This window comes from Colletotrichum godetiae (genome assembly GCF_030913485.1).
Source record: "Colletotrichum godetiae strain CBS 193.32 chromosome Unknown BDP55scaffold_4, whole genome shotgun sequence".
NCBI lineage: Eukaryota > Fungi > Ascomycota > Sordariomycetes > Glomerellales > Glomerellaceae > Colletotrichum > Colletotrichum godetiae.
In genome coordinates this window covers 788,969-814,373 of record NW_026851252.1, presented here as the reverse complement: position 1 = coordinate 814,373, position 25,405 = coordinate 788,969, and the positions used below count along the sequence as shown (strand labels likewise).

The window sequence follows — 25,405 nt, the reverse complement described above, 5'->3', positions numbered from 1 at the left end:
AGTATAGACTGTAGACCAAGAAAGAGGTGATGCTGACGAGTGTGAAGAGGGAGGGAGTAAAACAGCCAACAAGACGCGTTTGCGATGTTTCCAAGGTCGACACGAGCAAAACGGATACGGCTGCCTTCGGAAGAGAATCAGAAGAGAAGGAAAGAGCCAATAACCACGAGCTGGAGCAGTGGAGGGTGAGGGCCCTAGATGAGTTCAAGGCTCGCGGGCTGAGGTGGATCTTGGAGGAAGGATGGACCTGCAAGGCGGAGGCGAGTCGAGCTTGTCGACGGATCCCGTACCTCTCGTAATGATCTGAGTTAGGGCTTTTTAGTGTATCTCGATTATTGCCGTGGTATGTGACAGCCAGCTGAGGAGTGCGGGCGAGAAGCAGTGTCCCGCAAGCGAGGGGGGTTTGAGCAACGAGGCCGCGCAGATGACTTGAGGTCGAGGGGCAGCGAGACCGGCATCCGCAGTTGTGGAAACATGAATGAGTAGAAAAGCAGGAAGTCAGACCAGGAGGTACCCTTGTCTAGTCAACGTGAACTTCTACCCTCCTTCAGCTCTTGGCTGGACTGCAAGTTGAGAACCGGGGACTAGCGAGCCGCAGTAATATGGAATGGACGTGTCCGTCTGGGTGCCATATGAAAAGGCAAGAAAAACGGATGAGCACACACGCCTGAAGCAGAACAGCAAGTCTTTCCGGCGCGGGACTGACGACAGTGGAGTAAAGAAGGGGGGCGAGATAGAATAAAAAGGCTTTCTCAGGTAAGCCTTTAGGTGTGGACGTGGTGGAATGTGGTCAGGGTATCCGTACGGATACTTGCGAAGCTGTGCAAGGGGACCAGGTACCTCACCACCTCACTTGAGGACCCTCCCCCTCCCTAGTCTGCAACCTGATAAGGTGTGGCAGGTGCCAGCCAGAAGGGAGAGGGTGCTCGAGAGTATCCGTACTCCGTATGAATACACCACCGTCCCATCCCATGCCGCAGCTCGACATCCCAACAGGTGGTCTGCAGGAGACCACAGTTCACACCCACCCCTCCCGAGGTAACCCCCCAAGCTCACCCATGGTGTTTGCTCTACTGTGAGTAGACCAAGACGAGCATGTACTGTACCAGACAAGGACGGTAAGCATCTTCGTGCATACATGGCCTGTACCAAACCAAACACAGCCATATGTGGTCGAACAGAGACCCTCGTCGTAGTCCTCCCGGCCAGAAACCCACCATGTGCTGTCATTGAGTGCGAGGGTTGCGGAGGGCGATCCTCGTAGCCCTGGTCGCCCTCCCCAAGCACCCCCGCTGCCAACCGTCTGTAGACCGAGGAACACTGATGCACTGGCCTGCAAGTTGAAGGCTCTGATCAGCCAGAGCCCGGAGTGTCTGGATTTGCAGATGCCTCTTCATTTCTCTGGTTTCCACTCACCTCAAATAAGTCAACTAGGTTGGCGTCTGAAGGCTTAAACTTGCGGAACATGAGGGCAGATTGGCCACCGGGCCCCAAAGCGATGGACAGATTCCACCCTGTGGCAATAGTAATAACTTGAACGCATGTCTACTGCGAGATTCGCGAGAGCGCTTGTGCTAGATTTGTCGAACCGTTAACCGTTCTCCTCGTCGCGCTGGGTAGCCGGCTATTGCGAAAGGAAGGACAGATAAAAATCATAATTTGTGTGAGTGCATGAAGGTGTGGGAGACAGCCCATGTCGAAGAGCAGGGGTTGAAGTGAGACAGCGGTGGGCCGGGCTGAACGGCGCATCGGTCGGCAAAAGCCTTGCCAGTTATACGGGTCTCCGTTGATTACATGGCATTGGCTGCATCTCTAGATGGCTATTGCATCATTCGAGCCCGCGCTGTTCGTCTCAGGGCTTTCTTTTCCTCCCATGATGTTGTTGCACGCTAAGCAAGCCTTGCAAGACTCCCTTGGGCCCGAATTACTTTTGAAAAGCTTCATAAAGTATTCGGGTCAGGTACTTCTTGATGGCACGACGACGACTGCGAGATACCAAAGCGGGGAATAACAGTAGATGTCCTTTCAGACTTTCCGATTCGTAAAGCTAGGACCGCTAGTAGGGGGTATATTGAACGGTGGGTCGTTGTCAGACGAAGAAGAGAGGGAAACAATTGGTACAGGTTGTGCTGGACTCAAGACTGGAGCTGCTGCAACCCGTACGGATATATCAATGGCTTTACTGTACCATCCCCTTTTCGAGCAATTGAGGCTTTTGACCATTGTACCGCTGGCGTGCTGTATAACTCTAGCTAGACGACAATAGCAAATAGAGAGGTCCGGCGGTTATAGTGAGTGAGTGGCCTTCGGGAAGCTTCATTCTGGAGAAATGCGAGTAAGGAGGACTGTTCCATCCAAGATCGCCGCTTGGTTGAGGATCGAGTTGCCTACTTGACAATAACTGCCCTTATCAACGTAAGTTTTGACCAAGCGCTCTGTTAGCTCAAAGCTATCTTCAAAGGTCGATGACCAGGATTCGGCCGTTCCCTAATGATAGCAATCATCATCGTTTTTGGCATCCAGAAGTCTTCAGGAACGGAATGGACCCCCAAAAAGGCGCATTGGATGCGCCGCTACGGATAGGGTCGCTTTACCAGTGCGGGTGCGGTTTGTTTAGCTTTTCAAGTATCATGGTGTTCGTAGCATCTATTCCTAGCGCGTAGGTTCGCCCTTGCTTCTACGGATAGACGGGGTCGAGCGGGTACCTTGGGAAGCAGAGGCCGGTGAATGACTCCGTTGTGTTGACTTGGTGATTGACGAAAATTTTTTGACAGTTCAGGGACACCTGCGGGAAGCGGTACGGCGCGGAAGTTAGTACGTTGGCTGGCATGGCAAGCAAACAAATTTTGATGGGGATCCAGTGCCCCATCGGAACATGCGGGGAATGGCGCTCATTCGTCGCTGAACGTGGTAGAATGGCAAGGTGCATGTCCATTCAAACGGTTTGTTTGCTCTTGCTGGTGGAAGACCGCGGGCAGGGCAGAGTGGAAGAGGGTCGAACATGGCTGGTTGCTGGATTGCCAGCAAGAAGACCGCTCCGCTGGCCGTGCTCAATGGGACGTCGTCAGACGGGTGGTTAGGGCATGTTGTGAAGCCGGGGCCGCAAGATGGGATGGAGCTTGCATAGGGAGCGGATCAGAACCAAGCATGGCGCGGTCGGGGATGGGTTCCGAACGGGGGTTGACCTGTTTGGCGTCCTGCCCTGGCGTCCTGTCGCATGCCAGAGGCGTCTGATCCTTGACTTGAGGTGTTTGTACGGAGTACGTCCGCCTATGAAATTGTCAGCTCCGTCTGGTAGGTAGGTATGTATTCAAGCGTGTAGAGTAATGTATCCATACGGATGGCTTACAATGGCCAATAACTTGGCGTTATAGTACAGCTTCGACCGTGAGGCACTGCGAGGCTATCACCGTAGTTCGTTCAGTGCGGCTTGACGAGGAGGCGACGACGACAAGCACGATGGGAAGTGAACGTGGTTCAACGGCGCCGTTCCAGGGTTCAAGAGGTAAGTATCGATACGTGCTGGAGGCAACGCAGGAATGCAGTAAACGTTGAAGCCAAGAAATGCATGTTTGCTCCCTCCACGAAGAGGTACAGGGAAGGTGGTTGGTAGATAGGCGATTGGCAGCGGGCCTGGGCCAGGCTTCGAGAGTGCGCGGAGCAGTGCGTGGGACAAAGGAACGTGGGCAGCGGAATGTCGGGGTGCAATGTTCCCGCACAGTATCCGTGCCCGGTGGCAGGTTAAGTCGACCGTGAACTGTACTCCGTACTCCGTAGACTGTAGTCGGAAGCCAGAGGCGTCGGTGGGCAAGCTTTGGTTGATGCTGGATGGACGGGTGACCGAAGGGGAGGGAGGGCCTAGAGGAGCAAGAGTGTGAGCCGAGAAAAGAAAACTGCTGGAGGCCGATCATGAAGTTCGGGTAAAATGGCGGGGGTGAAGACTGGACCGAATTAGACTGGACTGGGTTGGACTGGATGGATTGCATTGCATTGGGGAAGGAAAAGCGGCAACGGAGTGAGTGATTGACTGAAGTTTGGCTGCCGTCGCGTCGTCTGGGGACAGACGGGATCGTCCAGTCGAACCTCCATTGGTGAACGGTAAGGTACGTACCGCAAAAGCACGTTCCAGGTGGAGACAGGGTGCGGCCGCCCGTCTTCTCCACTTTTTGGAAAAGGAAAGGCGCGCCGCACGGAGCCTCGGAACCAAAGTATTTCTCAATATGGCCCATAGGTAATACCTTAGCCCACGGGCGGGCAGTCCATCACTAGGTACTGCCCGGTCTTGCACCGTCGTACTGTACCGTGCCGTGAGGTAAGGTAGCGTCCGTACGAACCTTGTCGCCTTGCCGGGATAAGCTATCCGCACCTCCCTCCTTCTCTCTCTCTCACCTTTCTTTCGCGTTTCCCTTCCGTCAGCAGGAGGCATACGTGCACTGCGGCTTACCTATGCCAGGCCCAAAGCACAATCTGGCACGCCGCACGCCCCCAAGGTGAACCAGGATCAGGACTGCAAACCAGAGCCAAGACCAACGGCTTTCAACTTCAAGATAGGTAATTCCTCTCTGTTGGTTTATCTATCGTTCTGGGATTCGGACGGGAGTGTGGGGGGCTCGCACGGCAGACAAACGACGTTATGTCCGGATTCGTTGCGTATCCTTCCTCGCGCCGTTCATCTGTGGCGTCGGGGATAACTTCGAGTGTGTGTAATGTGCCTTGGCCAATCAACGGATTCGGATGGTATGTGCTGCAGGGCATGTACAGATTCGTACAATCGACAATGCAGTGTGTTTAAGCTTCTCCCCTGAGATCAGCATTGTTCCTCCCTTGGACGATATTTGGGCGCGCCATTGACCTTGGTGATAGGCTCGAGTATCCGGACCTGCTCCCTGAGAGGCTCGGGGAACTTTTGCCAACGCCAACAATAAGCAGGAACCGCGGTACCTACCTCCTTGATGCGGTTGCAGACTTGGGCCCTTCGGTTTCCTCGTTATTTCGTCCTTTCCCGAGAGTCCGTCCGGTGCTAAAAACATGCACCCATGGTCAACTAGTTCTTGCCGGCTGCATCGGTGAGAACACTGGTAAATGATTTTTCCTCCCGCCGGCCTGTAGAAGTTTTCGGTCGGGGTCCACGGCACCGGTACGGGCTTGAAGGAGACTATGTGCTAGGAACGGCCCGATCGTCACGCCGGTGGCACTGGCCGCCGACCGTCCCCAATCTACTGTTACGGCGAGGTTTATATTCTATACTCTAGGTCCGTCCAATGTCAATTACGCCTTTTGACAACTCTCTCGGACTCAGACGGAGCTGTCGGGCATGAAGGAAAAATTAGGAAAGGAGAAAACTCTGCTCTAGTTTCCTCGGCCCCATTTTGAGCTCCATGGGGGAGCGGCGCATGGTCTGATATTTTGTAATGCCTGTTGCCGAGAGTTCGGCTCACTGCCTGCATCGACGACCACTTGGAATAAGTCGAGTCCAGCGTGACCCCTCAGCCTCTGTAGCAAATGGGTCAAGTTACGTTAGCTAGACACCTATCTAATGATCACAAGGTGGAAGAAACTGTGCAAACATTAACATCCCTTGCTTCCGCTTGCTGATCATCCTTATATGCTGGCATGCTTCCGAGGTACACGAGACTGGCAACCGTTGATCTATTGTTGGGAGCTGGTTCTATGACCAAGCCTAGTGCTCTACACAACTTTGTCGACCAGAAATACCTTACGTTGGGAGGGCCCACGATGTTTCTAGGATCCAATTTTGTGGCCCAAAATTCAAACTCCCGCCCCGGCCAGGTCCTTGCACAGTCCCAGGCTAGATCGTGTCTCTTTTCCTCAGACAGTATCCGTAGACCCTAAGCATGACCAACCCCGAGGTCAGAAACGGAGAGCAGCTGTTTGCGTGGTTCCTTCGATGTCCCGATTCTCTTTGCCCGGATCTCCTTGCCCCAAATGGCACATACCTATTCGTACATACCTTATGTAAGGTGTTAAGGTACCTTGCCTTACTAACATAGCCAGTTCCAGCTCAGAGGCAAAGTCGACCCAGACTGGAAGGCACCAAGATGCACTTGTCTTTTTCGGCTCACTTAAGGTCGCAAACTTGGTTAGACTACTGCAGGGAGAGAAGGCGCCCTGCCACCAATGCGCCTTCTCTCCTTCTTCGACTACCTATCACCAAAAAGTCAAGACATCTGCCCCTCTCCCAAGTTCCAAGTCCAAGACGTGGACAAGACAGCGTCTCATTGGTTGCCGAGGTCTCATCTTTCTTTCCAGACAAGTCTGCCTCTCACCAACTTCATGATCCCGCCACCAATGTTTCCTACATCACCACATCGCGCGGCCTCTTGTTGCCCTCGTCTGTCTCGCCCCGCGCTACTCTTTTCTTACCCCGTCGAGATCCATCACGAGATCCATGACGAACTTCTCTGCAACACCATCCTATCAATCCCTCGTCTGCGGCATGTCTTACGCCTTAGCGCCTCACTCATCTTTGTCCCCTAGAGTAGGTACTCTAGCACAGAGCAGTCGGGGCGCCATGTATCCGTAACCGCCGGTCTTTTTACCGGAAGCCACTGATACCTCCGACCCAGGCACCGCAGTCTCGCGGATACATAGTACATCATACAGCCACCTGCGCTCTTCGATAGAGACGATGACGCCGTCCATTCCTGGATACATGTGCATTTGGTCGAGTCCAGTTACACAGCAGGCTGTCCACGCTCCTGTGCAGAACCAACTCCTTCCGGGAAATGGCGCTGGAAAAGCATTGCTTACGGACTTGAGGTGGTCAGCCGGGGGCCGATCCAACCATTCGATACGCCCACATTGGTCCATCAATGGTTCGTTCTGCTTGAACACTGCAGCAGCACTCACACCCATCGCCCGCCGACTCACCTGGAACCGACCGCCCTACATTGGAGGGCTCGCTCGGCCTACTTTGTCACATATTGCACCGGCTCGTCTCGAGCGATAGTGTAAAAGCAAGATATCGTCACATCCTATCGATCCAAAACTGCCGGCCTGGACAAACCCACGACTCCACCGCGCTAGAAAAGGTCTTGCAGTGCTGCAGCTGCTGCATCTATGCATGCTCATGCTCATGCTCCGAGACCACCACCTTTCTTGCGGCCGCCGTCCATATACTCATACACTTGCCAGCCAACCATGACTCCCACGGCCACCATGGCCAAAGGCATGTCTGTGGCAATGTGGTTAGTGGGAAAACTCGACGTCTCGGCGTAAAACACGAAACCCCCGCTGCTACAGCCCATCATCACAAGAAAAAGCAATAAAATCAACGACCACCTGCCATCTTGCTTGCTTTTTCTTTTGAGACGGCATTTACTCCGCCGAAGAGCGCGCAACGATCGGGTCGTTTGTTTTTCCCGATTCAATGACCTCTGCATCCTGAGCCAAGTAGCCGCTTAGGGCCGGTCGTAGGCTGCATGAGCTCAATGCTAGTTCCATCTTTTGGTAAAAACTAGTCGTGCTGCTGGCGCGCCGATTTCTGGATGACAGCGCCCATTACAGTCAAGCGGCGATGCGTTGAACAAGACCCGCATCGCTTGGATGTGTCTCGATCGTATCCGGTTTCGGTATGTTCCAAGAGACGAGACACTCCTAACATGATATTGCCCAGACGCTGCTGCAAGTGCCTGTTCCAGTTGACGGGAAACTTTGGTTGTTGCTACATCGACTGTTGCCATTGCCTAGTTACCGCTAGAGACTATGCAGAGTTCCCGAGTGCTGACCAGCAGTTCGCAATGGCAAGATACTGGGAGTGAACGCCTCGTGGAGTAGGTATGCACGTTTCGACCTCTCTGGTCACCTTCCGCTGTTCCGCCTGCACAGAGCGGCCGGCGTGAAGAAAAAGACTCGACCACTCCCTTGGGACGGTCGATAAGTCTATGTTGACCTGCCTGCCACCTAGGTCTGGCAGGGAGTACCACACCAAGAGGGGTTACATCAACTATTTGCTAGCTTCATCCTCGGCTTCCCACCATGCGCCCCAGATGGAGTTTCTTGGCATCCTTTACGCGGCTGCCTTCTCATAGCTTCGCGACGAACTAAATACCCTCGGAATCGTCGCAACAACATTCGGTGAAAATCGTTGAAGACACATGGCTGACTAGAAGCCAGACTGTCAGAGAACTTTGGGCACTCACTGACTCGACACTTCTCAGGTTGGAAATTCGACGGCGACCGCGGCGGCTCCATGGGCCTGGCGGACCTCGGAAACAAGAATGACGATACCTCTGAGCCAGGCGCACACATAGATTACACAAGGAACATCGAAGCGGGGTTGTTCCGCATGCATTAGTCAACTGAACCTCTGACAGACTGGCTGTCGGGATATCATCGTTCTAAGGCCCAACAGCATCCCCAATCTTTACGCCCCTTTGAAGCTAGGCATGGGGTCTCGGACTTGAATCGAAGCTGTGATTCGTAAAATCATTGACAATTTCCCTGGCTTCCGTGCCGTGATTCGTCTTCAGTACAGGGATCACGGACGTCCAATTCCGTCAACCACCACAACTAACAATGGTCACATCACCAAGCCACGCACTTATCCAGCAGCTGCTGTGCGGATCAGGGGATGGCCCTGGAGAGTCCCACGGAAGGCCGTTGGTACTGGCACATTTCGCACTGGAAGTCCCCGGCAGGCCTCTCCACTTATAACCGTACCTTACCTGTCATTACGGATACAGCCCGGTTCTGACAGCTCAGTTCACCTCACAATTGGAGCCATCTCCACCCCCATTCTCTCTTTTTCGTCACCTTACGGAGGACCTTACTCAGGACCTCGCGGACGATCCGATGGATGGACATGGCAGTTGCATTCGATACGTCAATCGATTCTTGCCCGCCGGTGCCCAGCAGTCAACTTACCTCTCCTCCGTAATTCCCCAGCAAAAGATTGCGGCTGCAAGGCGTTGCTTGGAGTCAACATTTTAGCTCATGTCCGTGTTGCCGGGTTTGTTGCCGGACGCTTTGCTTGATCAGGGAGCTATGCGCCAGCGAATTCCACGTCAACCTCACTTTCCCACACTGACTTGACGCTTCTGTATTAGCTCTTTTTTGTCGTGTTCTACTTTCAACTTTATTTCGACATCGACAACACCGCCAGTCTTCTCAATTGCCAACTAGGCTGGAATTCCGAGGCTTAGTGATATAGCAATAATTCCAGGCTCGTGGCTGACAGGTGCTTGTTTGCTACGCCGTTGTTTGCTACGCCGCAGTGTTATCTCTGGGCCATTTACCAACAAAGTGGTAACGAGGACCGTAAGCCAGCTGAGCTCCCCTCCGTTGATATGTACATCAGACGCCCCCCAGAACCAACCGGAAAGCCTGTCAATAGCTCACAGACCAGGAGAAAGGGGACAAGAGCCAAGATCATTCCCGAATTCCGGGCCCATCTTGGCTCTAATCTACTTTTGTCGTCCTCCTCCGGTTCAGACCGTCAGACTGTCTCGGAAGAAGATTATTCGGGAGTATTTGAACTGGGGTTGAGAGAGGGCGTACCAAGCATCCTTTACAAGTACTCGGCCTGATTTGATGCGACCTCCGATTTCAACGGAGTTCGTTTCCTTGCAAAGCCGCTTCAGCTACAGTCTGAATTGTCGCGTCCAACTGCGATGTGATCTTCATGGCAGAGTAAAAGCTCGTATAAGGCCTTATCAGGCGTGTATAACCCCGATGGTCTCTCCCTTGGATATTATGGGAACAGTAGTAGACTATGAATTATTAGATATGCCCAGGCCACAAGGGCATTTATTGTCGCACAAATGCCCTGTCCAATCAAGGCGAATTGGGCCAGTCATTACAATAGTCACATTCGCACCGCAACCGCTTCTCGTAGAGCAAAACAATATTCAAGGGGCCGGCATATGAGATGCCCTCACGATGCCCATCGGATTGGATCGGGAACGTTGAAGCGTGGGCTAGACCACCTTGATGATAAAGATTCTTCATCGTCGGTTGAGCGACTACCTCATCAGACACCTTCAACAAGCTACTGCTACCTCATTTGCTCTTTTGGCAATGTTCCCCATCATGTCTTCCAAATACCGTTTGACAAAACAGCTTCGTCATCAAGTTCGATGATTGTGCAGCTGTTGCAAGATCAAGACATTCAGTGACTTTGCAATCCAAGCCACTCGAAGAAAGGTATGAATCAGACAGGGTTATTTGCAAGACCGACGCGGCGTCTCTGGCATGGCATCAAGTGACAAATGACACAAATGATACCGTAACACAATAACTCAATGCTTGGCTTAGGTCTTCCTCCTCTTATCCCAGCGCCATATAAACAGTGGTCGAATCCGCATACTCGTCCGACGTTACACAGCATCGGCGGTAACACAACAGCTTAAGCGGCTACCATAGTTCTTCGTAGATATGGCTAACGGTGCTTCACTCGATTGTGGGTGAAAAAACAAAACGGCAACAGTAACACAGCTCCGGCCGTGGGCGTTCGACCACCACACCCACACCCACACCCTCCCATGGCAGGCATCGGAAAGTGAGGAAGGCTCACCACCGACTAGTCCCTGAACTTTTCTGGCTCTTCTACGAAAAGAGATGGATGATTCGTTCACTCTCACCATTCAATTTCCAACTGCCTGGCCTCTCACTCCCTCCCCTCCCCTCCCCTCCCCTCCCTTCCCTCCCACACCATTTCCACCCCTGGCTCTTAAACGGTGAATTAAGATCCGGGCGCTCGATAGAGGGTGCTGCCTGGGGCTGGCGTCCAGGTTCGCCATCATTGGGTCGCTGTTTGAAATCACGAAACGTACATTTCTATTTCTTGTATCATGACGAGGGGTTTCTTTTTCTCTCCCGTACTCCGCGATTCTTGTACGTTTCGAAGTATTGCGAAGTCGATACCGCGACCGGGTACAACACCCACGGGCTCTTTTTCTTCTACGCTTCTGCCCGGGATTTGTTCCATATACGGTGGTGAAAGGATTATTCTACCTAGCAATGGATAGGGTATGTTGTCATTGTAGAGTATGGACTCTTTTCGTGATTAATGCAGGTCAAGCTCCTTGGGCGTATGATAACCAAATGGGGGAAAGGTTTGCTGATCTCCTTTTGAAAGTGCCCTAACCAAGCTGAGCGTGTGGTCTATATCGGGTCAGCTTACTGTGTAGAATCACCAAGTACCTATGCGTAAGAGCGGAAACGGGGATGGATGTGGCTGACTGCTCGACCTGATACGGATAAAATGCAGTGCATAGCAGCCCATCCCTCAATGAAGCTTGCTTGGCATTGTTTTTCTTCCCGCTCACTTTCGATGATAAGTCTCTGCTCGACATACCACTTCGAACCCTCCCTGTACAGATTGATGACCTGCTGCTGTTCTACTGTTGGCAATTCGAGTGCGTGCTACCGTTGCTGGTCGCTAAGAGGCGGGCGTGCAAGTGTAGGTCTAATAGGAGTCCAGGTCTAGGTCGAGAGGGTGAAGAAAGAAAATCGTGGCGGCCACCCGAGAGTCAAGTCATGACGGGTACATGAAGAGGTTGCCCAGCCCAAGGCACACGCAGGCTTGAGGGTGTGTACGTTTGACCATGATTGCTCCTGCCTATGAGCCCCGAGACTCCTTCTCGGTGACTAGCCGTGCGGAATCGCGCAACCTCTGACCACTCTAGATGGTCTGAAGAATATCCCCTCAGCTCTTCATCTGATCTAGGTATGGTGCGTATGCTTGCGCTGCATTATGTGGTTCTTGTTCGTACGGCCGATACTTGGAGTTTTTCCGGGCTGCCACTCTTGTTTCTCGGTCCATCCTAATCTATCGCATCAAAAGTATTGAAACAAGTTAGATATCCTAGAGACTAGGAGATAGGAGGTGGCAATGAGGCATCAGACGGTAGGGAGCTGATACTCCCCCGGGCCGGGCTCCTCCCACTTCAAAGAGCCGTACCATTAGAGAAGCAAGATTCCCTAGACCAGATTGCAACATCGTTCTTACATTATCGGAAGAAAAAGAGATGTTCGACCAACCGGTGATGTATTGATGCGGTGACTGACCTGTTGTGGGGTTCTCCAATGAGCTTTACTACCTTACGTAGTGAAAGAAGGCTTTGTGCTCCCATGCCATGATAAGCGGGGAAAGATACACCTCCACCCATCACGACTTCACGACCCAGGGCAAGTCTTTCCCTTGCTTATGTTCGGATCTTCGTCTTAGATTACCCTCTAGGCCATAATCGCAGACTTTACATCCTTTGCAAATCCCGAACCTGGGCCCTTTGTACTCAACGATCCGAGGCAGTGTTGAGTAGCACAGTCTATCCAGGAAGCTTTTCTTTCTACTAGATAAGAATTCTTAACACATTTTTTCAAGCAAGCAGAAGTCCTTTAAGGCGGTTCACGGACCAAACCCTGTCTCCGATGCTCCTGCGTGCGGGTTTCAAGCCTATGTGAATGGGTCCCCTCAGTCCAGGAGAGCAGGAACCCAACGAATCTTCCGCGTTTAATCACCCGTATCATAATATTCGAGGAGCTCAGTAATTTGGAGTGGGTCAACTACCAACAATAGCCTGATTCTCAAAGATCCGACAAAGCTCCTCTCGTACAAAAGTCGCCATCCCTTCACCAACTCGATGCGCGGAAGCTACATGGGAGGCACGGGACTTCGTCGCTCAGTCCTTAGCCTCCTTTGGTGTCACAACCAAACGCCGCTATCAAAGCCTTTTGATGCCGTATTCAGGCGGCTCTCTCTTTCGGAGTCTGGACTGCTTCGGGATCTGAACGCGCTGCGATGCGAGGCGCTTGGCCGCAGTCTATAAGAAGAATGGGAGAGACGCGGACATATCTTCGGCCGCCGGCAGATGATGGCATGTCGGTTGTGTTTCGAGTCACGACACGTGGTCCCGGCCGACGGCGGGTAAATAACCCGGCATTGCGAAGAGAGGGAGAGCGAGTATACCCTGTTAAGGGTTCAGATTCGCCTCTCGTAGAGGAGATGAAAGGTAACGAGAGGTTTGAATTCGGTTTCCGGGGGGTTGGATGCTTTGCTTCGAACAAGTTGACTGCGCTGTTGAGTCTCTTCTCGGAGAAGGGGTGGTTAACTCTTCCAGTCGCTTCAAAGAGTGATGGCCATGCAAGACTATCATAAGGCAGGTCATTTTGACATGTTATGTCATAGACACACAGTGGTACTTTCCAATGATCCCTAGATCCTCCACTCTCTCCCCAGAGTCCTTTATAGTGGGTTAACGAACGACACAGGGCGAGCCTTTCAAAAACGAAGACTACGCTTTGATTGAGCGAACACTATTTCTGTGAATCCTGCGATATAACGTCTGAAGAAGATTGTGTTTGTGACCATAGTTGAACATAGATCGAAATGCCTTACAAGTTATCTGAGCTCGAGGATATAGAGAATAAGTCAGGAACACAACGTGACAAAGTCGGTACTTCGTACGATGGAAGAACTTCGTCGATACTAATGTGGTGGTGAGTACAGTACCTGTAAAAAACCTAGCTTGAGGGTTGTTAAGACCTGAAACCCTCGAAAACACGGATCAGGGGCAAAGGGTGAGGGAAGTGAGAAGCGGACGTCACAGACATGAGCGAAACCGATCGCCAGCCGCGAGCATGGCTTCTCTTCAAGTCTAACGCAGCTTTGATACGGTCAATCTTACACGTCAATCATTCTCTTATATCTCTCCATGAACACCTCATCTCGGAAACCGAGAACGTGCGTAGAGTTCGCCAGGGAGGACGTTAGCTCATATCCAAAGACTGCTCGATCTGAAAAGGAGGTTGATAAAATATCCAAGTAGAGAGATGTCTAATCTATATGTACTCAAATGCCGGGTACTTAGCCAGGCTTCTCGAGTTCCTGAGTCTACTTGACTCACGTTACACTAGGGGAGATATCGTGTCATGTTGGGAATGTTGGCCAAAATTTCATCACATCGATTTCAGCAGCTCATACGGTTCAGGCCTAGTGAGGGGCATAGATGCTTGGGTCATCTTCCAAGAGCCCCATCGAGTGACTTGCTCGTGGGCTCATAGCAGAAAAGTCTGCTATTTCAGTCTGCTCCTCATGAGCAACGCCTAGACCGCGAACGACATTCCTGATGATACAGGAACTATGTGGATGATCCGACATGGCGATTGCCACATGCTGACTTCTAAAGATCTCAAGATATCCGAAGAAGGGATGGAACTCAAGATAAGTTAGAACAGCTAACCCTCCCTTCCACAGAGCATTATCCCCATACACCGACAACTACCTGTCACGATACTAGTACAAGACCAATCAAAGATGAGGAGTAGGCCAGGCACACTTGGATTCAAATCCTCTAACCGGTTCTTTACCCAGCCTGATCGTCACGATCCATCCTTTGAGTAAATATCTTCGCCGAACGTAACGAACCCACCCAATACCGCCGCACTCCACAGCGTCCATCACATCAAACACCCGGTTATCAAATACATCTACCCATCCTGAATCGTTCCACAGACAGCCGTCTCCCGCCCTCTCCTTCTCAGTATCATTTCGGCTTTCCATCACCGACCGCCGTTACCACTCACCAGCTCCTCCAATCATCACTAACCCCACTACAAGAGACATTTGAGCCATCAATTGCCGCGTCTGCCCATCTCACGTTACACAAAAGAGAAATTGCACCCGCCTTCCCCTCCCTCTCCAATTGTTATCTCAGCCAAGGAAATTCGTCGATGGAGGCGCGGCAGGGGCGGGGAAGAGGGTGGGCGACAACCTGCCTCTCGGGATACGACGAAGAGTGAGGCAAATCAACGTTTCTTGGGTTGGGCTGTCTCCCCGGCGAGAGAGTGCAGGCAGAGAGCCGCTGCGCGACCGGGAGGGAATAAGACACACCAACGGTCTGCTATCACTGTCAGACAATAGCGACCTCGCCCAACGTAACGGGCAGAAATGTCACATTGTACTATAGCGGTACAGTTCAAGTAGATGCAAAGTCTCTTTGAGTAAATCTACAGATGCCGACAATGCATTCCAATCCACGCTACCACCCGCTTCCACCTCTCGCTCTGGGCTTTGAGCAGCCTACACATTTTAGATCAAAGAGGGAAAACAACTCGGTGTAGTTACACAGTAGACTACACGGTCTTATTCTCTTGCCCGCCGCCGCCGCTGCCGTCACCACTTTTCCATTCGCCGAGATTTTCTTAGGTCGTCACACAAGCTGCTGTGCACCGTCTTCGTCCTCTTTTCTACGAGGACTCCGAGGTGTCGAGACCAGCCTGCTTCACCAATCCGTAAAAGACACCCTGCTTCTTGATGAGTGCCTGCGGTGTGTCAAACTCCACCACCGCGCCCTTGTCTAGTACGACGACGCGGTCGCTGTCGAGGATGGTGTTGATGCGGTGAGCTACGGTGATGATGGTACGGTTGGCAAACATTGGCGAACGCAGAGTAGTCTGCAGCATGGCGTCTGTCTCGACGTCGACGGCCGCGGTTGCCTCGTCCAGCACGAGGATGTTGGAAGGCGTCAGCATAGCACGGGCGAGCGACACGAGCTGCCGCTGACCCTGTGAGAGGTTGGAACCTACGCGCGAATGAGTCAGCATCACTATCCAAGTATGCGGCTTATCGATAGTCAAACATCGGCAAAGCAACGAGAAAACATGGTAGGCAGAGTGAAGATGAGCTTGCACGAGACTTTGACTGCATGCGTGGGAGATCATGCAGGGGACTCTTAAAGGAGCGATGTATGCATGTGAAAGATGACGGTGATGCTGTATACTTTGAGTCCAACGCAGCACCTCGACGTCCGCCAGAGTCCCGTTGTACACAACTGCAAAGAGCCGCGGGGACTGATGTTGGATGACCCAAGAGTAGAGCCGACAGAAAGCGAATGGAAAGCATAAGCCGTGACTCACCTCCTTCGTTGACCTTTGCGTCTAGGCCGCCTTCCATGCTTGTAACGTGGTCCTTTAGTCGGGCGTGTTCTGTGACAGTGCTACGCATTAGCTCCAATATTTGAGGGTGGAGGGGCAGAAGCACCCTCTCCGGTAGGCGTGGGCGGGGGATAGATGACAAAATGGTCGGTGAGGGGGGTAACCGTCCACCTGTATTACTTACCCAATACGCTCCACAGCTCAGTGTCATCATGCACGTTGGCGGGATCCAAGTTATCCCGGATGGTGCCCTCGAATAGCGCTGCATCTTGTGGAATAATGGCCAGTCTTCTACGCAGGTCTAGCAACCCGATGGAAGATGTGTTGATCTGATCAATGCTGATGTGGCCAGCAGTCGGCTCGATGATGCGGAACAGAGCGAGGGTCAACGATGACTTGCCAGCTCCCGTCCGTCCAACTACGCCGATCTTTTCGTGAGTCTTGATATCCAAGTTGATGTTCTTCAGCACGTTGTCCAGGCCCTCGCGGTACCGGGTGCTGTAGTTCTTGAACTCAAGAGAGCCCTTGGACGGCCAGGCGACAGGTGGGCGATTGCTCTTGATGATTTCGGGGGCTTCGCTCGGCAGGCGAGCATATTCGAGAACGCGCTCAACTGACACAATGTTTGTCTCAACCTCGACGGTCTGGCGCACGATCCAGTTGAGCGATGTTGTGATTTGCAGAGCGTAAGACATGGCCAGACCGACAAGACCAGCGCTCAAGGGAATGTGGTTCGCGACTGTGCCGACGGCTAGTCCGGCAGCCGCAAGAATGACGATACCACCAATGAACTCAAGACGGACCGCAAGCCAACGATTCGCGCTGATAGATGGGAAATAAGCTTTGAGGTTGGCATCGACACGCCACTCGTTCTCCAGTTCAAACCTCTGCTGTTGGCGGTACGCTCGGATCGTCGAAATTCCTCCGAGCGATTCTTGGAAGTGGGCGTATACAGGACTTCGGGTTACGCTGTCAAGTCTCTTGAGCTCGCGAGAAGTGCGCAAGTAGTATCGCTGGATCCAGTAGTAGATCAGAGTAATTGGAATGATGAAGGCGGCGAACGGAGGAGTCGTAATCGAGATGACAGCCAAAGTGAAGCCCGACCGAGCAGCATTGACGAACAGCATGTTGAAGGTCCTGGCGAGGACCTCGTCGACCCTGTAAATGTCACTGGAGAATCTGTTGAGGATGCGACCAGTAGGTGTAGTGTCGAAGAATGACATGGGCGATCTGAAAATGGCGTTGGCCATACGTTCATGCAGCTTCCTTGACGCCTCAATTGAGCAGAAAATCCACAGGATGAGAGTTTGGATGACAGTCAAAAGGGAAGAGCCGATGCCGAAGGCGAAGTAAATCCCGATATAGTAGCCCACATGGTCGTTGGTGTGTGATTTTGCGTTTTGCTCTGACCATGTCTTGAGCCACACAGAGCCACCAATGTTGGCCGTTTGAGAAGCCAGCAGAGCACCCATGTAGATGGCGACAGCAATAAGGTTGCTGTTCTTGGCATACTCAATGTACACATTCCACTTGACCTTTCCTTGTTCAATATGCTCCTTAGTTTGCTTGGACTTGCTGCCGGCGACTTCCTCATCAGTGAGCTTGCCCCGAGGTCCCCGGAAGCTGGCGGTGCTAGCGCGGCGCAGCGTTGCCATGCTCGAAGATCGTTTCTTGTTCTTCACTGAAACGCCGGTCTTGATAGGTTCCATCTCAGGAAGCTGCTCCTGAGCCTCTTCCAACTCAGCCTTTTCTTGACTGCTGCCCTCGGCTTCGATGATTGTAGACGTTTCACTGCTGGAGCCACTGGAGTTGGCCGAAGAAGAAGGGCCTGAATCCTGGCCGGCAGTCTTGATGAGATCGTTCACCATGCCCTTCATCGCCACGAGTTGTTTGTACGTTCCACGCTCGACAATCTCGCCTTCTCTGATCATAGTGATGTAGCTGGCCTCCGTGAGCACGGCAATGGCGTTTGTGGCGAGGATTCTGGTCTTTGTGTTCAAAAGACCTCTGGGACCGAGTACATTCTCGATGATGTGTCTTCCAACGTGAGAGTCTACGGCTGACAAGACGTCATCCAGAAGGTAGATATCTGCTCTGGCGTAGACGGCGCGAGCCAAAGCCACACGCGCCTTCTGTCCACCACTCAGGGAGATACCTCTTTCACCCACAACCGTTTCGTCGCCATCGGGAAGCTGGGCAAAGTCGTCGACGAGAGCGCAAGCCTTGATGGTCTTTTCATAGAAATCGGGGTCGTATCTGTAGCCAAAGATGATGTTCTCCTTCACAGTAGCATTAAGGATCCAAGATCCCTGTGCGACATAAGCCGTGGTTCCATGGACTTCAACTTGACCCCCGACTTTCCAAAGATCGCCCAGGACGCTCTGCAAGAATGAAGACTTGCCAGCGCCAACTCTACCGACAACGCAAGAGAGTTCTCCCTTGTAGGCTGTGAAGTCAATATCCTTGAGGGCCTCCTTGTCTTCATGACGGTTCCAGGAGAAGGTTCCGTTCCGGATGATAACGGTTTCCTCTCCCATCTCTTCAGGCGCCGGCTTGATTGTAATCGCATCGGGCTGGATCTCTTCGGCTGTGAGGAAGGAGGTCAAACGGCCGACAGCGACACTCGCTTCGACGATAGAGGTAATGACCATGGGCAGAACCGCCAAGGGGAATGTGAGCAGGTTGAACAGAGCTATGTCACAAAAGTCAGCGCTTAGTACTTGAGTAGATGAACGGCATAACTTACCGAGCGCGGGGAAGACAATCTCAGTGGTCAGCGGCTTATCTTGCGTCATAACGAACACGGCAAACGTGGAACAAGACACAAAAAATGGAGCAGTACTCCATGTGAAGTTGGCGAAAGCTTGGGTTGCTCCAATCTTGCGAAGATTCTTGAGCTCGAGATCATTGCGGACGAAGTTCAGCTTGTTCATGAAAGCAGAACCCCAAGCGTAAAGCTTGATGCTCTTCATGTTGTTGATGATCTCGTTGATTAGGCGACTCCTCTTATCCTTGTTCTTCATTTGCTCTTTTTGCAAGTTCCTCATGATTCTGGCAATGAAACCATGTGCAGGCATCATGATAATCATGACACCAATACCAGCAAGCATTGACCAGCCAACAAGTTGGTACAATGACACCATGCAGATAATGATCTGGAAGGGAGCGGACCAGACCTGCTGGGCGAATTGGGTCAGATCCTGTAGACGCTGGGCATCCACGGCCATGTAGTTCACAATATCGCCAGTCGACTTGGACGCGCGTCCCTCATTGGACAGTCTCATTGATTTCTTGTAGATGGCCGATGCCAAACCACCCTTGATCCGCATTCCGGTGACGAATGCTAGCTGGAAGTATTGATGCTGGTGGGTGTTAGCGGAGCTGCGTCTTGCCTACTACTAAGATACGGAACTCACAATCATGGAAGTTTGCAAAACGGCGCACGCAAACATTGCCAAGGCAATGGAAGCACCCTTGATCGGAGGTTGCTCCTTGTCATCATTCTTAGAGTCATAGGAATCTATGAATGCAATAAGGTACTTCAGAAGTTGTGGCTGAAGATATTGCGTAACATCGTTGACAGCCTTGAAGAGCGCAGCGATGGCGTACGGACCGCCGTAGGCACGGAACATGGCCAGCCACAGAGATGGGTTCTTGCGGTGCTTCAGTTCGTACTCCCAAGCTTTGTTGAACGCCTCGCCAGTGTTCTTGGTCTGGTCTTGCTGAGCGAGCCCCCAAAGTTCATCTTCAGTCAAGTACTTCTTGTATCCATAGCGCATCAGAGGCGTCATCCAGGAGAATGTCAACTGAGAGAATACAGTGGCATATTCAATGGGGCATTCTTCCTCGTCGATCAGAGCCTCGTATGCGCTGACCTTTCTTGGCCACAGCCACTCGACCAGGAATTCAGCTATCGAGAGGCCGAAGCCGACAGTATAAGTGATAAAGTAGGCTGGGCTGGTCTCGTAGAGCTGCTGAGAAATCAAGGATCGGAGCTTGACTGCGTATGCGATCAAGAGGAAGAGCCAGTAGAAGAGGACGACGCCGTTGGGGTTACGCAGGCGCGCATGCTCGAGCCATTGAATGGCAAAGACAACGCCCAGAGATAGGATTGTCGCAGCTGTTGTCCAAAATCGGAAGTCGCCAAACCAGACGTCGGGGTAGCTGACAATTTGTAAAGCGAGTTGTACTGTTACGTCGGCAATGATCAATCCGAGAAGTGTCTGGAGGGGCGGCTGGTCAGCTCCGGAGTCAGAAACAAGATAAGAGAGCACTCACCTGCTTAACCCAAAAATGCCAGTCCTTCGGCGCATCGGAAGGTTTTCTGCGTTGAATGAGCCATACAATGGCCAAGGATCCAAAGACGAGACCAAATGCTGCGACTGAGGCAATCCAAACATCGATGAAGCAGGGTGTAAAGTCATATCGAATAGGGCTCAGCGGACCCCAGCCCTCTTCGTTACCGCATAGCGGTTGCTTGATCTCTGCAGTCGCAGAAAGATAATTGCTACCGAGCTGTCCCAGGCGATGGAATCCGGTGAACGAGCCCGTGTGCAGAATGCGCTGCGGCGAGTAGTCGGAGTAATCCATGGCAATTGGTCTTCTGCGGTTCCCCCAACCCGCCTGTTAACGCATGCTAGAGTGAAGCTACTATTCGGGAGGAGAGTTATCGGTCGGTCGTGGGGCGTCTCGTAGGGGTGATTTGGACTGATCGGGATTATCGAGCAGTGCAATCCGACGTGTACACCAGAAGAGGAATCAGGGAATTGTCACGGGGGCGACGCTGGCGACGTGGGAAAAGTTTTGAAGGCGGACGACCGAGTCGGAGCAAATGCATGCGACGTACCGTGAAGTAGACGGAGAGGTGTGGTGGAGGCGGGTCGGTCTTGCTCTTGTGGTTCCAGAGTGCGAGTGACGCTGCTGCCCTCCACAAGTCCGCTGCACGGTTTGTCAGCTTTTGGGCGCTGGGCCCTGGGGAAAGAAGCACCTGGCACCTCACAATCACAGTCACTGGTGTCTCACACATTTTCGGGTTCGGAGAGCCACCCGCGGCTTACCCAACCACAGGGCTCACCGCAGTTTAGCTCACGGAAAGGTGGGGAGCTATGACGACCTGCATTGTAGCCTTGTCCCGCATTCGGCTTTTTCGCGATACATGTCCGGTACCTCCGATGCATGCACAACTCAGTGCTCGCAGGGCCATCACTCGCTACTATCATGGAGTAGGGGACATGTTCCCTGTAAACGAGGGTCGCGCGTGTCAGCGTCTTGCATCTCACTCTCTCAGATAAGACGCTCGGATAGCTCAGTCCGGCACCAAGTGCCGCGTATTGCCGTATATTGCGTGCACCGCTTACCGCATCCTACTTCACCTTGGGTCCTTCGTCTGCAGAAAGGATGCGATAGCGGAGCTTTTACCGTAGCTCTGGTAGCTCACCTTACATAAGCAAGCATTGGGAGACTGAGGTGTCACAACTCACAAGCTTTGTTTCCCCGGATGGCCAAGACAGAAACACATTGCGGGACGTTGCATGCAACATTGCTTTTGTTATTTCCCCGATCCGTGACATTCAGAGTTCCGTGAAACCTTTGGCTCTGTAGACAACTCTTTCGCGTTTATCGCGATGCGCTCGTCGCGAGTTTCAACCGCCCTCTGTTTCCCGCGACTCATGCCCAACCATGAAACATTCAAACGGACATGGTTATCATGGTTTCCGGATGTGGTGACTACTGACACTCCCATCTGGCTGGAGAGCCACATCACGACGCCACCGAGCGCTCCTCCGCCGGGCAGCTAATCTGCCTACCTTCCTAAAGTCTTTTGCCAGCCTAGGTTTGGTGAGTCCGGAATCACGAGGTCAATCAACACACACTTGTTTTGCATTCTCTGGAACGGCGGGCTCAAGAAGTCCAATGCCATCCAAAAGGTTTCGCTTTTCGTATCCCATGAACTGCTAGATGGCGTCACTACATCCGTCTTCAGTCTTTCTCTAGTTTTGCTCTATTTCGAGATTATTCATAGGCAAATATAAGGGATTTAAGGTCGGATAATTAGACTACAAGTATTCGCTATTAAAGTACGTACCTATGTATCGACGCCATCTAGCAGTTGATGGGATACAGTCGATACCTGGTTCCAGAGCAGCGATGGAATCTAATAGAACCCGTTGCGGATCAAACATGTCTTACCCCGTTTCGCGGCGTTTTCGCGGGGCAATTGACCACCTGCAACCAGAAGTGTCAGGCTTTTAAACAATCTCGAGAGAGAAGATGCCCCCACGCTCACCCTACCACGCCGGGCCGTACCTTGCTGTCCGGCACCGCAATGTGTATGGCCTCATCCCATACCCTCCAAAAAGAAGCTTTGGAGGTTCCACGGCTCTCTAGAGCACTTCGTGGCCGAGTCAGCTTGCAGCTATCAGCGCAATCGGGGCCGATGTTCTATCCGTGGCAACATAAGGGAGTCTTTCTCAGTCAACCCAACTTTGGGTCATTATTGAATCGAGGCTGATGGCTTCGACCACACGAGTTCCATTATGCCAGCAGAGTGGGAAACGCATCTTCGTTTCCCCAAAAGTTCGAACCTGCCGTTCCACCAAGGGGTATGGGAAATAGCCTCTGGAGACATCTATGGACTTGACTATGGATTGACGCTGATTCCTACCGAGGAAAAGATCCCAAAGTGTGTCTTGAGCAAAACATTCATGTCATCTCCCGAGCCGCGCCTCACGGGTACTCATCCATTATCGTGAAAAACATTGACTTGTGCCTTTTGGTCCTTGACAACAAGATTCGAATAGATGAGAACAATGGTATGATTGGCGGCATCAGATCACGTTGAAAGCTGGTCGTGTACAATGACTTTGTCCGAGTCCCGCGTCTTTCACGGCTTTCATTTTCCTTGTCTTCCTGGTCTTCGAATATATCTCCAGAACTTAGTTGCAAGGGCGAACAAAACTATACAGGATCTACGGATGGTGTCCATTTAAGGTTACTTGTTCCCCTGTTCCCCTCGCTTTCTTTTCCCAATAGACACTGCCGTCGATCTCTGGTGTCACCGAAGAAAATCCAGAAATCTCTCCCGCTCGCCTTTCAACTACCTGATTTACACCTGGACTTTACACAAGTTTCGCCAATAATCCAACAACCGTCTTTGTCCGCGCCGTCTTCGTTCACGACAACTGTCTAAAGCAACAACAATAATGGACTTCCTCTCGCGAGAAGAATTACTAAGGTACCGTACGCTCACCCAAATTCTGTCTTTAACAAATGACTTGCCCATCGAGTACCCGTCCAGTCTAGGCCTTCTCAGGGGTGGAAAGGGGACCTTGTCTTCCGATGCTTACCCTTACTTGTTCGCCTTCGCCCAACTCATCCCATACAAGAATGAGGTCGCTACCACTATTTTCAACATTGGAGACCGTACAAAACCCCCACGCGTTGTTGTCTTAGGCAACGTTCCCGCACATGCAACGGCATCCCAGACTGCATCCAGGGAGACTCGCCAGAGCCAACTGCTGTGCAGAAAGACACAACTAACGGGCAAAGTGCTTCCGCCGTGTCCGGATGCAGCAGCGCAGTATTACGTTGACATGATCGAGAAGACGGCCGAAGATGGGAAGCTGCGGTCGAGGATAACGTTCTCGGTACACGTGGATAGCCTCGTTGGCATGCTGAGGCAGACTCGCATAGCTCAGACTAACGACGAACTGGACATTCCTGCCGAAAACTTACTCGACTACCTTGCCATTCTGAGCTGTGAGAAGATTCACAATCGATTGTTTCAAAGTCGCCCAAGCGTTTGTGGAAAGGGCAGAGAGTCTCTAGAAACGAGAAGAGAGGCTGCTAAGCCGGCTTTGAACAGGAAATTCTACACCATTCTCACCCAGGACATCTCCTATTGTAGATGGGCCTTTGAGGACCGTTCCCTTCCGCCGGTAAAACCTCTCACACGGTGTCAAAATCATATTTTGAGAATTGTCGTGAACTTCCTCCAACAACATCGACGAGACCCCAAACTTGAAAACTATCCAAGAATAGGTGCGGCATGGTATGATGCTACTGGGAGAGTGACCTTCCACCACATCATCACACGCCTTCTCGATGGATTGGCTATAGCAGTCGAAGACTTGTTGAAGCAAAAGTGGGATTGCCACCGCAGAAAGACCGATATCCTCTTAGGTATTGGATCCACAGAGCCCGACGTTTCTAGCCTCCAACGTGCCGCTGTACAGTTATCTGATTGGACACATCACCTGTCCCAGCTTCGCCTCGGGTTCAATAAGATACTGCCTCATCATTTCAAATGGCTAGAACGTGAACTTTGTCGGAATGACTCCGACCTCTTCAACGAGGAGACCTCAACTTCAGACACCGAATCTAGTTCCTCGGACGACACCGTCGAAGACTTTTCGGGGGCATTGGAGGCTGAAGAACGACTCGACAAGGGGAATCCAGAATACTCCTCAGATCTCGTCAAATTGGCTGAGCTTTCACAAGATGATTGGGCAAATGGAGCCGTCAACTACCTGCGTCTCGTTCTCAGGGATACCTCCGCACATGTCGAACTTGACAGGGTGGAAATCTGTGAGGAGCCAAACTGGAGGGAGTACATGTCGCATATCATGAGAAAGGGCGAATTTCATCTGATCGAAGTCAGTTCAGAATATGACGACCATAAGATGACATCCATCAGAAAGCTTCTAGATGAAGAATTCGGTTCTGCTGGCGAAGAAGACCCAGGGCACCCTGAACCCCTGAGAGAGATCCTAGAATGGATCAACTCGAAAACAAAGAGCACCAATCTCATGATAGGCGAGTACAACTTCGACAGTACCTATTTCAGTGGCGGATACCACTGCGAAGGTACGATGCTCTGCTTGCAGCTCCTCGCCAGAGTCAGAGACAACCTCAGTCCAGCTTCGATAAACAGCGGCATGATCCTCCCGGAAAACGAGGTCACGGATCTATTTCAGGACGGCATTGCCATCATGCCTTCGAGTAGGCTATGCTGTCCTTCCTGCACTCACCTTCTCCAGTACTTCTACTACCACCACCGCCGCCGTACCCAGCCCATCTGGGGAAGCGAGACCCACAAAGATTGGGTTCCTTGTTCACTGCCGCCGTGGATTCCCAGGAAGGCGGGAGAATGGATGCTGGCTCAAGCTAGCAACGCCTTGAAGCAGCGACTGGAAGGTATCATTGACGCCATGGAAGAGTCTAGGGCCGATGATGCCTTTCAGGCGTTGCTTCAGAGCTTGTGAATTGCCCGCGAGTTCGATCTGGAGTAGTCCAAGATAACACCGGAAATGAGTGTGAGCAGGTTTTAGGTAATACTAATAGTAGGTTGCAGTTCGGCGCCACCATATCTGTGATATCCACTGGGATTTCCTTTCTTCGCCAAGCAATGTATATCGCTTCATCACTGGATATCTAGTCTTGAGCGTGTCAGTCATACTTCATCGTTAGGGAAAGCATTAGTAGAGCGCAGCAGCTAAATAGTTCATTC

The 25,405-nt window shown here is 52.0% G+C and overlaps 5 protein-coding genes across 5 annotated transcripts; 1 reads left to right on the top strand and 4 right to left on the bottom strand.

The window, feature by feature from the left end:
* Positions 1-3,050: 3,050 nt before the first annotated feature.
* BDP55DRAFT_627044 (uncharacterized protein) lies at positions 3,051-4,229 on the bottom strand (the record flags this gene model as incomplete). Its single annotated transcript, XM_060571703.1, has 3 exons — positions 3,051-3,270; positions 3,411-3,858; positions 4,112-4,229. 3 exons carry the CDS (start codon positions 4,227-4,229, stop codon positions 3,051-3,053), a joined length of 786 nt encoding a protein of 261 aa, XP_060435066.1.
* A 6,029-nt stretch (positions 4,230-10,258) lies between these two features.
* On the bottom strand, positions 10,259-10,615 carry BDP55DRAFT_646822 (uncharacterized protein; the record flags this gene model as incomplete). Its single annotated transcript, XM_060573734.1, has 1 exon — positions 10,259-10,615. A coding segment is annotated over exon 1 (194 nt), but the record flags the coding sequence as incomplete, so codon positions are not given.
* Positions 10,616-14,918: 4,303 nt separating this feature from the next.
* BDP55DRAFT_262917 (P-loop containing nucleoside triphosphate hydrolase protein) lies at positions 14,919-20,576 on the bottom strand. The gene is made up of 6 exons (XM_060566349.1): positions 20,176-20,576; positions 19,314-20,120; positions 18,644-19,259; positions 16,082-18,589; positions 15,880-15,948; positions 14,919-15,545 (listed from the first exon to the last, which is right to left on the bottom strand). The coding sequence occupies exons 1-6, from the start codon at positions 20,485-20,487 to the stop codon at positions 15,211-15,213; spliced, it is 4,647 nt and encodes a 1,548-aa protein (XP_060435064.1). The 5' UTR covers positions 20,488-20,576; the 3' UTR covers positions 14,919-15,210.
* Positions 20,577-21,401: 825 nt separating this feature from the next.
* Positions 21,402-21,946, bottom strand: BDP55DRAFT_646811 (uncharacterized protein). The gene has a single exon (XM_060573733.1). It carries the CDS (start codon positions 21,656-21,658, stop codon positions 21,446-21,448), a length of 213 nt encoding a protein of 70 aa, XP_060435063.1. The 5' UTR covers positions 21,659-21,946; the 3' UTR covers positions 21,402-21,445.
* Positions 21,947-24,736: 2,790 nt separating this feature from the next.
* On the top strand, positions 24,737-25,359 carry BDP55DRAFT_646808 (uncharacterized protein). The gene has a single exon (XM_060573732.1). It carries the CDS (start codon positions 24,768-24,770, stop codon positions 25,158-25,160), a length of 393 nt encoding a protein of 130 aa, XP_060435062.1. The 5' UTR covers positions 24,737-24,767; the 3' UTR covers positions 25,161-25,359.
* Positions 25,360-25,405: the final 46 nt, after the last annotated feature.

Coding starts and splice junctions, on each gene's coding strand:
- BDP55DRAFT_646808 (XM_060573732.1), top strand. CDS start 24,768: ATGCTCTGCTTGCAGCTCCTCGCCAGAGTCAGAGACAACCTCAGTCCA.
- BDP55DRAFT_646811 (XM_060573733.1), bottom strand. CDS start 21,658: ATGTGGCTCTCCAGCCAGATGGGAGTGTCAGTAGTCACCACATCCGGA.
- BDP55DRAFT_262917 (XM_060566349.1), bottom strand. CDS start 20,487: ATGGATTACTCCGACTACTCGCCGCAGCGCATTCTGCACACGGGCTCG. Junction 19,260..19,313: donor TTTTGCAAACTTCCATGATT/GTGAGTTCCGTA, acceptor AACACCCACCAG/CATCAATACTTCCAGCTAGC. Junction 18,590..18,643: donor GATTGTCTTCCCCGCGCTCG/GTAAGTTATGCC, acceptor TTTGTGACATAG/CTCTGTTCAACCTGCTCACA.